Source organism: Myotis nattereri (genome assembly GCF_964212035.1).
Source record: "Myotis nattereri genome assembly, chromosome: 7".
Classification (NCBI taxonomy): Eukaryota; Metazoa; Chordata; class Mammalia; order Chiroptera; family Vespertilionidae; genus Myotis; species Myotis nattereri.
The window spans coordinates 43,944,384-43,956,689 of record NC_138082.1 but is presented as its reverse complement, the minus strand read 5'-3'; the positions used below and the strand labels follow the sequence as shown (position 1 = coordinate 43,956,689).

The following is a 12,306-nucleotide window of genomic DNA, read 5'->3' as shown; positions in this document are numbered from 1 at the left end:
GGTCACAACATGAGGAACTATATTTAAAGGGCCAGAAGGTTGAGAACCACTGATCTAAATCTTGACTTTCAAAAAATAAGATTTTTCCCATAACTCTCACTGCCCACAAGAACAGCTATAAAACCTTTCTTTTGACATTCACAGTCCAGTCTCCTCAACTGGCCCCTTATTTGCCAGCTCATCTCTCTGGGAATGCTTAGCTATTCCTTAGTGCAAAGCCTCCATCAGCCAGTTTAATATCATAGTTACACCAGACAAATGCCAGGTTTATGACTAGTTCTACATGCTGACCGTCATCCCCCAACTTCTTGAAATCTCTTGTTTCTCATCTAACTCTTGCCTACTGTTTCAGGCCTGTCTCAGGTGCTGCTTCTTCCACCAAGTCTGCAATCTGTCTCATAGATATCTTCTTCTCTGGGTGACTCTGGTAACTGTGTCATATTAGTGCCACCTCAACTCATTCTAAGTTCCTATAGCCCCCAGGTCCCAGGACAGTACTGAGAAAACCTGAAAATAGCTGCTGAGTGGAATTAACACATCAATGGATATCAAAGGTTTCAGAGTAGAAATGTATTTTTTTAACACACAATAATTTATATCTAATTGTTCATTAACCTGTTTTCTTTTTATAACCAAATTTTCTTCCCTTTTCATATTCTGAATATTTATAAAACAGGTTATTATTGGGGTATTTCCAGTTAGTTGGACAGGTATTTGAAGGCAAAAGTATAGTCTAGCGCAGTAATGGCGAACCTATGACATGCATGTCAGAGGTGACACGTGAACTCATTTTTTTGGTTGATTTTTCTTTGTTAAATGGCACTTAAATATATAAAATAAATATCAAAAATATAAGTCTTTGTTTTACTATGGTTGCAAATATCAAAAAATTTCTATATGTGACACGGCACCAGAGGTAAGTTAGGGTTTTTCCAAATGCTGACACGCCGAGCTCAAAAGGTTCACCATCACTGGTCTAGCGGGACAGCAAAAAATTGGGAATAAATAAATACTTGCTAAATTACTAAAAGATTATGGTTAAACACGGGAAATTTCAGTCCACTTCTGCCATTCATTTGCATAATTACTTAACATTATGTCTTTATAAATTAGTGCAATTCTTTTGCTACCAATCTGAAGATGATTTTTCAAATCTGAAAAAAATATATATGAAAGCAGCAACCCTTACTAACAAATTAGATTTATAATCATTATATCAACTATTAAGCTCTAATTATTAATTAGAAATAAGGCTCTTGGGGGTGAGGAGAAACCCACTATGAGGAATTATTACATAGCTTTGAAGAACTAAGAGATAAATTTAACCACCCACTGTGGCTCCTATTTTAATTCTGGCAGATTTTCAAGCCCTAGCAAATACCACAAAGACCCAGATAAGATCATTCTATTATTTAATGGCATATAGTTAAATGCTTCATTTTCTTTTTGTTTACAGCTCAAACACTAGAGCATAATTATGATTAGCCAGGATACTTATCTATCGGAATTGTTAAAGGAATAAATTACAGGATTTAACTATGCCCTATTAGTATCTTTTAATGACCAAGGCAAGAAACCATTCTGATGTGCTGAAATCAACATTTCACCTTGGTTTCCTTTCACACTCATATTTCTTTCTTTTTTTTTAAATGGAGTTTTCACATTTTTTAAATATATATTTCTTTATTGATTTCAGAGAGGAAGGGAGGAGAGAGAGAGAAACATCAATGATGAGAGAGAATCATTGATCGGCTGCCTCCTGCACACCCCCTACTGGGGATCGAGCCTGAAACCCAGGCATGTGCCCTTGGCTGGAATCGAACCCGGGACCCTTCAGTCCGCAGGCTGACGCTGTATCCACTGAGCCAAGCCAGCCAGGGCACACTCATATTTCTTTAAGTACCTTTGAGAAGAATTGTTTTTAAGCCCTGGCCAGTCTGGCTCAATTGGTTGGAGCATTGTCCCGTACACCAAAAGGTGGTGGGTCCAATTCCCGGTCAGGGAAACCCAGATTGTGGGTTCATTTGTAGGACCCATGTTTGTCGCTTACACTGATGTTTCTCTCCCTTCCTCTCTCTAAGATCAGTTGGGAAAAAAAAGGAATTGTTCTTAAGAAACGGACAGCTTCTGTGTGTAGTTTTCTGTCACCTGAGTATAGATAAATCATTTTGATTTAGTTTCATAGACTGTTATAACTGTCATAGTATAGAGAAAAAGGAAGCATGACTGTCCTTTTCCTTTATTCATTATCTGCCTTCTCCTGAGTCACCTGTAAACTGGATTGATGTTATGAAACAAATGCAGTCTTAAAAAGGGTATGTCTTATAAGCTATGATGTTTACCTGTGAACAAGAGAGTGGAAATTCCTGGGAGAGGCCACATAAACTGAAAAGGTCTTCTCTCTAGAGCAGCAGTTCTCAACCTGTGGGTCGCGACCCCTTTGGCAGTCGAACGACCCTTTCACAGGGGTTACCTAAGACCATCCTGCATATCAGATATTTACATGACTATCCATAACAGTAGCAACATTACAATTATGAAGTAGCAACGAAAATAATGTTATGGTTGGGTCACAACATGAGAAACTGTATTTAAAGGGCCAGAAGGTTGAGAACCACTGCTCTAGAGACACAATCATTTCTGTTCACAGTGAACGAGGCCAGAAGGCAGATGGGCATGGACAGCAATAGTAAATCGCCTCACTGGAGCAGATACACGGCCCTGCAGTTCTGTACCACACCTTCCAATCTGCAGATATACGAAAAAGCACTCCTGACTATACTATTGGATTCTGGTAAAGGTATTGTTTACCATCTAATATTACAAAAGCTCTTATGTTATTTGTGATTTAAAATGCTGAAAAAACACACAAGTACTACAACTCAAAATCTATAACCATAATCATTGGGGAAACTGAGTTCTCATGCTGCTGGGAACATGATTGTTACCAGATTCACTGATTTAATGTGGGACATAGGAAAAGTAGTGATGAATATGGATGACTACAGTTTTTAGTTGAAGAGTCTGCCTCGATATGAAAATAAACAGACTTAATTTAATAGGTCTTTTCCACTACTATTCATTTCGTGAAATATTTTTAGATTAATGCAAAGATAATAAAATGTTGATTCTCTGTGAAAGTAATGTATTACAAGGGCTAGTTGGGTCTTCTGAAGGTTAAATGGGCATGTTATACAACTGTGTGGCATAGAGAATGTCCAGGGTTTAGAACCAGAAGACCTAGGTGTGGGTCTCAGGCACCTGTAAGCTATCTGACCTGGGACAAGGCAAATAAATCTCTGTAAGCCTGTCTCCTTACTTAAAAATGAGGATAATGATATCTGCCCCACCTCAAATGAGGTAAGTAAATAAGAAAGAACTCTATCAACTATAGAGTTACAAATGTTAGTTCTATTTAGTTATGGGCTCACTAATCTACGAGAACATGAAACTATATACTTACAGTTTATGTCTAAATTAAAATACTGCAACATTTATTAAATATTTAACACTATTGTACTGAGCCACTGCTCAGGCCCTTATACCATAAATACTTGACAAATTTACATTATTAATGCAGCTCTGAAGAGACAGATAAACACATTAACTTCTTGCTTTTATTTCTAAAGTCTTTATTTTAATGCTTGGTTCATTCTTAATTTTAAATTTCAATAACCTTAAAGGAACACCTACCTAGTTTCTGACTATTTACAGCTCAGTTATATAAGAGCCTAGTTTTTCCTCTCTCATAAACCTCCTGCTTTACTCATGGTTATTTAATTTTAAGGTATACCTCTGTTTCTAGTAAAAGAGATGGAGGAGGGTCAAAGGAGGAGAAAGATGAGAAGTATAGTCCACCAAAATCCTCTTGGTGCCAGTAATGAGATAATCTGGGGGGTGGGGGCCGGTTAAAACTGCACGATAAGAAATCTGAAAGTTAATGGTAGATTTCAATTGTCCATTTTGTTAAGTTTTTTATAGTCTCTGTTCAGAAGCTACATCATCAGAAAGGCCTTTACTGATCCTCTACCTCAAGTAGCACCTTCTAATTCCTATCCCTCTATAATACTATTTTACTTATTTTTATGGCCCTTGTCATTATTTTAATTTTAATTTTAATTTTCCATTAAAATGTACAAGAATGTTGCTCACAGGTGTATTCTAGCAGCTAGCACAGTCACTAGTACATAACAGGTCCCTATCGATGAGCAAATGAATGAATGACTAGATCTGTAATATTCAGGTCCTCACTTTATAATACATGATCAAAGCACAACATAAACTTTAAGTTAAAAATAAAAATATAAGTAAGTAGTTACTAAATGTACATTTTCTTTTTTTTTAATGGCAGTTTTGCACTTTATTTTAAATGTATTTTTATTGATTTCAGAGAGGAAGGGGGAGGTAGAGAGAGATAGAAACACCAATGATGAGAGAATCATTGATTGGCTGCCTCCTGCACGCACCCTATTGGGGATTGAGCATGTGCCCTTGACGGGAATGAACCCGGGACCCTTCAGTCCGCAGGCCGATGCTCTATCCACTGAGCCAAAACAGCTAGGGCAAAATGTTTATTTTCTTAATGGCAGAGTGTTCCGGGGAAAAAAAAGATGTTTCAAGATATCTCAACATCCCAAACTGGTATGTTTATTGTTTCATCAGGAAAACATACACACATAGAAACATAAAATTAGATTGCTTAAAGAATTGGAAAGATGAAGAAGGAAAAGTTGGAAAGGTGAAAAAGCCCTCACTGTTTTTGTTCTTAAACAAAAAATTAACTTCAACTAAAGTACATTGACATTTTGAAGAACAACTAAAAAATGAGCTTTAATGTAAAATAATATATATTCTAGATGGTAAGAAAAATAAGGGGATGAAAAAAGTCACTCATAAAATTCCACTGCTAACATTTAGTAATGACTTTTTATACAGACATATACCTATCTCTTTTACATAATTTAAATCAGAATCTGATCTCTTCTTGAAATTATACTTCTTTCATATATGATTATTGAGAAGAAAAAGAATACTATTAGAAAGAAAATTCACAAAGTTTATTTGGACATGACCATTTGTTTTAGGTAGGCCTTTCAAGAACTCAAATTCTGAAGTTAAGGAAAAATATAATTCATCCTAATTTAAGATAGAGCTAAGAAAAAAGTACAAAATATTTCTTAGATATAAGAGTATCACTAACAAATGCTTAGATAAATTAAAAGGCTTACATCCTGGTACCTTCTAAAACACTTGAATTTTTTAGAAACTTGAAAAATATAAAATAACTTACCTATAGGATATCCCAATGCAAAGTCATTACTTTGTGTAGCAAAAATAGGGAACAGTCCAGCTTTGCTAAATCGACTATTAGGACTGGCAACTAATAAGGTTAATACACATACAGTGAAAAATACAGAAGCTTTGGCAATTAAGATGCTATATAGGAAAGACCAATCCACATTGGAAAAATTAAGTACAACCATGTTTTTGAATAACAAAGCTGGAAGTGCAAATCTGGAGACAAAATTTCCCAGTCCTTTGGCCTGTGTTGATGTTATGACATTGGTCCTTCCTGCTATATAACCACAAAAGACTATACCAAAGCATTCTAGTAAGGCTGGAAAAAGCCTTGTTATTGACATCGAAGATGAGTCATTAGTGGAATTAAATCCATGCATTACTGTTGAGGACAAAGTCGTGGTCATATTGACTGCAATGGTTAAGTTCTTGGCAGGTAAATCAGAAAAAGAACTCATTTTCTTTCACCCTCCAACTCCAACCAGATCTCTGGAAAGAAGGAAGAAAGGCTCAGTGTGACAATCAGTAGGAAGAATTCTAATTGAAAGGATACATTGGCAAAGCTAGACTTATTGAATGGCCAAATAAATAACACATACTTTTCTTAAATTACCATCAGAGGAAAATGCAAGCAATAAGAGGGCGGCAGGGGTGGGAGGAGTGTTTCCTCACTAACAGTAACCTCTTTACTTTCAAAGGTGGGTCAGTGCAAAATATTTATGTTGCTGTCCTACATTCAATATCAGAGCTGAGTAATACAGCTGCAGTGGTGCCCCGGGGTCCTTTCCAGTGGTCCACCCTTGAGCTCCACCTACTGATTAAGAGCATGGAGCTCACAGAGTCTCTGCTGAATATTCACCTGCATTCAACTTCTCCAGAAATTTCAGAAATTCTCAGGGTTACGTCAAGGAGACACACTAGACAGAAGGGGCCTTTCCAGCCTGTGGCCATACTTGACTATAAGATAGGACGAAGGGTATAGTAGAGTATCCCTTATCAACTTTGAACCAGTAACATATTGTAGGTATCACTTTCATCATCTGTATAATAGTACCCACCTAATAGGAACTTGAGATGATTTAAGTAAAGTCCTTACAATCACATCTGGAACAAAGTAATCCCTTAACAAAAGTTAAATATAATTTTGGTAGCATATTAAGAGAGATAATGAAACAAAAAATGATGGCATTCCACCAACCTACTCTTAGTTCCTTTTATACCAGCCACACATTGGCCTTCTTGAATGTCCCAGTCCCTTTGTGCTACATGGACTTTGCACATGCAGTTAACTCTGAAATGTTCTCTTCTCTACCCACCCACCACTCCCTACATACTAATGCCTACTCATCCTCTAAATCACATAGTCCAGGAGTTGCTTCCATCAGGTAAGGCTTCTCTAACCCCACAGCCAGGCCACGATTCTTTCTCAAATATAATCATGTTCCTTAGGTTTGGCCACTTTTCTCATTTTATAATTATACTATGCATTAGAGTGGCTATTTGTTTTATGTCTACCTCTTTTAGTAGACTTTAAGTGCCACAGAAACAGAGTCTGTGCATGTTTCTACTTACTGTTATGTTCCTACCACCTAAAATAGTGCATGGCACACAGGAGACTCCATATGTGTATATTTACTTCATTTTTTAGTGAATCAATGTTCTCTTTTAGGAACTATCTAGTTCATAGACAGAAATCTCTCTCTCTTTTTTTTTTGATGATAAAGTATTCTAACTTTTTCACTACAGTAACAGGCCCAAGACCACACAATGTGTTCTAAAATGTTCTAAAGCTGTTCATTAAATGTTAAAGAACACAAATGTGTTGTAAAATATCCTAAAGATGTTAAAAAAAATGCTAAAGCAAGGAATGCTAATATTATAATCAGATTCCCCTCTTGCTGCCAGGGACACATGAGCGTGAAGTTTAGACAACTGCAACTAATCAGCTCTTATTAGTAACCTGAAGTTAACATGGCAGCAACTGCCAATTTATAAGTAATTATTCCGGTTAATCATCTAAAGTTACCTTATATAAGGTAGAAAGTAGAAAAGCTCATTCCCGAAATGTGCAATGCCCAGATTAAGTCCTCAAACATCTACATCACATTAAAAAGACCCTGGTGGCAGGCCAGAGACCAGCAATAACTGATACTCAGGGGTGTGAACAAGATAATTTTCTCTGTGCTACCCTGGTATAAACAGAACCATTTAAAAACTTACATTTAATCTGGATCAGGACAAGTATTTTCCTACCGGGATTAGACAGGAGTGGTCACCATACACAAAATCTACAATATTCACATACCTGAAGTTTAGCAAGTCAGCGTCCAATTATATCCTGGGAAAGCTACTGGTTGGTACAGGTACTCATAGTTGAAGTAGGAGCTGGTAAACAATTAAACAAAGGTGTTAAACATTTGGAGCCATTAAAAGTCAGTGCTAAAGAATAAGGTGATAAAGTAGACCAGTTTTCTGTTATTTTTTTAAAATATAGTTTTATTCATTTCAGAGAGGAAGGGAAAGGGAGAGAGAGAGATAGAAACATCAATGATGAGAGAGAATCATTGATCGGCTGCCTCCTGCACGCCCCCTACTGGGGATCGAGCCCACAACCAGGGCATGTGCCCTTGACCGGAATCGAACCTGGGATGCTTCAGCCCGCAGGCCAAAGCTCTATCCACTGAGCCAAACCGGCGAGGGCTTCTGTTATTTTTTTCAAAGTTCTCTACATGTATTTCTTTGCCTGAAGTATTAATAACTGATACGGCTCACTACCCCTTATTTGTACCACACTCACATTATCAATGCATTCCAATAGTTCTTAAACCAATAGTTTTAACTAAACTAGTAGTTGTTCAGTGAAAAGAGTCAAAAAGACATGAACCCAATTTTGGGCCTTATCTCTTATCAAATTTTTGGTCAAGTTACCTAGCCTCTCAGAAGCTTAGCTTCTTTAACTATAAAATTAGAGTAAAAATCTCCTTAGAAGGATATTGTGAGGATTGGAGATTTTATACTAAGCTTATAGTTTATCACAAAGTAGGCCTTCAAGAAATGGTATCTTTGACCCAGGGATCCCACTCCTGGGAATATATCCTAAGAATCCTGAAACACCAATCAGAAAGAATATACACACCCCTATGTTCATAGCAGTGTTATTTACAATAGCCAATATTTGAAACCAGTCCAAGTGCCCATCAGTAGAGAAGTGGGTAAAAATATTGTGGTACATTTACACAGTGGATTACTATGCGGCTATAAAAAAGAAGGAACTCTTTCTTACCTTTTGCAACAGCATGGATGGACCTGGAGATTATTATGTTCAGTGAAATAAACCAGACAGAGAAAGATAAATACCATATAATCTCACTTATATGTGGAATCTAATGAACAAAATAACCTAACGAACAAAATAGAAACAGGGGCATGGATACGTGGAACAGACTGACAGAGTTTAGAGGTAAAGGAAATGGGGGAGAGGGGTTGTATGAAAGAAGGTGGAGATTAGCCAAAGAACACATATGCATAGCCCATGGAGACAGACAACAGTGTGGTGAAGGCCAGGGGAGGGGGAGAGGGGCTGGGTGAAGGTGGGTCAGGGGGTAGGGGGACGGAGGACATCTGTAATAGTGCCAATACATTTTTTAAAATGGTAGCAATTGCTATTAGGAGCTGTAGTCCTAATTATTATAAGAAGAATACAAATTAAATACATTGTATTGCCCTATGTCAGTTCTTCAAACAATATTTGGTATTAAAGATCCTTCAACTAAAATAGAGGGACAGGGTGGGTCATAAGTTTATCCGTTTTTATTTTATACCAAACAGTTAAGAGGAGTTCAATTTAATATAGTTTGATCTTAAATAGTTGTTAGCAGGGAAGGGAGAGCTCTTCATTTTTCTCAAGGTGATGGTCGAATAGTTGTAGTAACGTCCAGGTTTAACTTTCAGTTAGTTGAAAATTAAGAGAAAAACTGAAAAGTAATTTTCCCCTTTTCCATGAGGTTTCTTTTAATGTTCCTCAACATTATAAAGGGAATACCTGCTAGTTGAGGGGGAATCAAAATAACTAAAAAGGACTTATAAAGTTTTTATCTTATTTAAATTCCCCCCACCCATTCCCTTGGGGAGGAAAATGTGCTATCCAAAGCATTCTTTTAAAATAAACAGGAACCACAGTAATGGGAGTTTCTTTAAAAAGTTACATCCAGTTTTTTCATCTCATTAAAACAAAGCTCACTGTGTCACAAACACACTGACCTGTCAGTAAAAGGGGCAGCGGTGGACACATGCTATATACAAACCACTTCAGGCTGCAGCCCACTGGTATTTTGTTTAGATAACACCAGAACCACTGACATTTTAATTGCTATGAAGTAAAAATCGGGAAGAGGGTTTCCTGATTAAATTCAAAGAGAAAGCTTTAAACCCCCAGGCTGTCCGTTTCCCCTTGTTCCCAGGGAACAGCGTAAGAGGGTGGTACTATTCAAGCACCCTCCAACAGCAACAGCCACACCATCCACCCACGCCCACTGCTTGTGGGGAACCAAATGTCCTTGCCCAGGACCCAGCGTGGGGAGCCCTGTGCGAGGCTCTTCCTTGTAGACTTTGGCCCTCCAAGAGAAGGGTGTGGAGAGCCGCTAACCGCACAGGCCGCCGAGAGCAGCTGCCACCCAATGCCCGGCAGCAGCAGCAGAAGTGGGCAGGCAGCGAGGGGTCTGCGGCTGGGATGGCCAGCTGGTCCTTCAGGCTCCCCCGGGCATGGGCGTCACCACGTCAGAGTCACTGACATGCTCTGAAAGGGGGTAGGGGAGGAAATTTGGGGCAACTCTCCAAGTGCATGGGCAGAAGGTCCCAGGAGGGCAGATACCGAGGACGCCCCTTGGGATAAAGGGAAGAGCCCGAGAATGACAGGGTGGAACGAGGTGCCCCTCGAACTAAGGGAATGGCAATCCTGTCCCCAGAAGGTACAAGCAAGCTGCCCCTGCCCCTACGTAAGCCTTCCCGGTGGCCCCCCACGTCCTGAAGGCGGGGGTTGCGGGGCAGAGGCGGGCGGGCACAGGCAGTGGGCTTCGGGCCTGGGAGCCGAGGGCTGGGCGCTGCCCACCTGCTCAGATCCAGGGGGCGGGGGCACCGGGGGCCCATCTCACCTGCTACGTCTGCAGCCCCGGGGCCGCGAGGAGAAGGGAGTCGGTGCTCGCGGGGGCCAGGCAGGGAGGAAATCACCGTCATCTCCTACGCACAGCGCCCCTCGCAGAGAGCTGCGGGCTGCCGGCTGCAAGAGCTCAGTCACGTTCCACGAAAGTGAGGTACAGAGAAGCGGTGGCCCGGTCAGCTCCTCCCGGGCGGCCCCGCCTCGCCTCCAGGCCCCGCCCCCTCCAGGCCCCGCCCCGCTTTCTGGCCCCGCCCTTCGCCGCGAGCCTCCCAGCCTCCCAGCCTCCGGGCCCACCCTCATGCTCCGCCCCCGCCTCCTGGACGCTGAGACTCTGGGTGCTCGGCCCCGCCCACAGCGAGCGGCCCAGTCACTGGACTCAGGAGGCGGGACTTCCGGCCGCCCGGCTCCCGCAAGATGGCAGCCGCAGTGGGTAATCCTCGTGTCGTGTTTTCCTAAACTCAGCTTCAGAGGCCTTTAGTCTTTCCCTCTAACCCCAGCGTCTTCGTGTGATCCGCCAATTCCTCTTTTTGTTAACCTAGTCATGTTTATGGCACAGAGTTTAAGCGCGAGGATTTAAATAAGAATCAGACCTGCTTCAGAATCCCTCCTTCCTCTTTCCCAAGGCAGCGTGACCTTGATTTGGCTAACTCAGATTTAAATGTCTGTGAAGCTTTAGCACGGTGCTTAATTTAGAATGAGCTCCCGGTCCCTGTCTGCCTGTGTTTATATTTTGAGGGGAACTACCTGCATATCCCCTTGGTCTCCCAAGAGGAAAATGGTTGTGTATTGGTGGAAAACTTACAGAGCTTCTTGAAATGAAGGGGTCCCGAATACGGTAGATCCTCCAATAGCACCTTTTCTTTCACGTAGTTTGTTATAACGTTGATGAAATTCCAAGAATTTAATCTTGTGTATATTAATTTGCCTATGGTAAAATTGGTTTCGTTATATGCTGTTTCCTTGCAGTTCCAAGAACTTATCCATAATGTTAGGTGAAGACTTAGAACTCCGTTTTGAAACCAGAAGGAATCCTGTATTTGAATTAGTCCTTTGGAAGGAAAACTATTTCAAACTTAAAAATGCTTATAACCTGATCCCACTTAATATCTCCCCAAGCGTCTGTGCTTTGTAAAGCCTCTAGTTTGCTTTGCATCTTTAACTCTCTTGTCTTGCAACTTCAATGTCTTCCTATCATCCTGGTGGTTTTAGTGTAAAGATACAAGAATGTAACTTGAAAAATTACAGTAACCTAAGTGTCGGTTAAAGTGTGGGCAGTGGGAAGGGCACCAGGTGCTAGACCTGTGGCATCTGACCAAACCTGGGTTCAGCAACCTCTTGCTTGAGTCTGGCAAGGAAAGAATTCAGAGCCAAGACTGAAACCATAAGAGATCATTTATTTATAAAATCACAGAGGTGGGAGAAGTAATTCCTAGAAGAAATGGGCTTAGGAAACAAGTAATAGAGGCAGAGGAAGGGCCCTTGGAGCTTGGGAGTGAGGAAGGTAATGGTAAGTGCCTGGGGGAACCGGAGAGGCATGGGGTGCTCCGGGAAGGGAGAGCAACTGGGTCCATCCTAAGGGTTTTAAGGCTGACGTTTTTGGGGAGGTCCCAGGGGAAGATTTCAGTAGAATATTCAGCAGTTTTCCAGGTATGTCCTTTCAGGGTTGTGGTTCCTATTGATAGATTGGCTGGCACCAGGGCAGAGGGTCATGATTCAATGCAGCTGGCCCTGAGGTCAACCATGGCATTGCTTGTCTGGTTTTGTGGCTGTTCTGGCCTGGAGCTGAAATACAACTGAAGCCTAGATGTTATCTCTAGGGATGAAAGGTCAGGGGGTCCAAACTGCATGACCAG

General features: G+C 40.7%; 1 protein-coding gene across 1 annotated transcript in view; it reads right to left on the bottom strand.

Annotated features, from left to right (window-relative positions):
* The window catches only part of GPR155 (G protein-coupled receptor 155), a 41,900-nt gene extending 31,241 nt beyond the window's left edge, over positions 1 to 10,659 (bottom strand). Inside the window, exons 1-3 of the mRNA XM_081095629.1 lie at positions 10,449 to 10,659; positions 7,604 to 7,683; positions 5,291 to 5,787 (exon numbers count right to left, since the gene is read on the bottom strand). Of these exons, the coding sequence (XP_080951755.1) occupies positions 5,291 to 5,756 (466 nt within the window). The 5' untranslated portion in view covers positions 5,757 to 5,787; positions 7,604 to 7,683; positions 10,449 to 10,659. The remainder of the gene's footprint in view (positions 1 to 5,290; positions 5,788 to 7,603; positions 7,684 to 10,448) is intronic.
* Between the last annotated feature and the right edge of the window lie 1,647 nt (positions 10,660 to 12,306).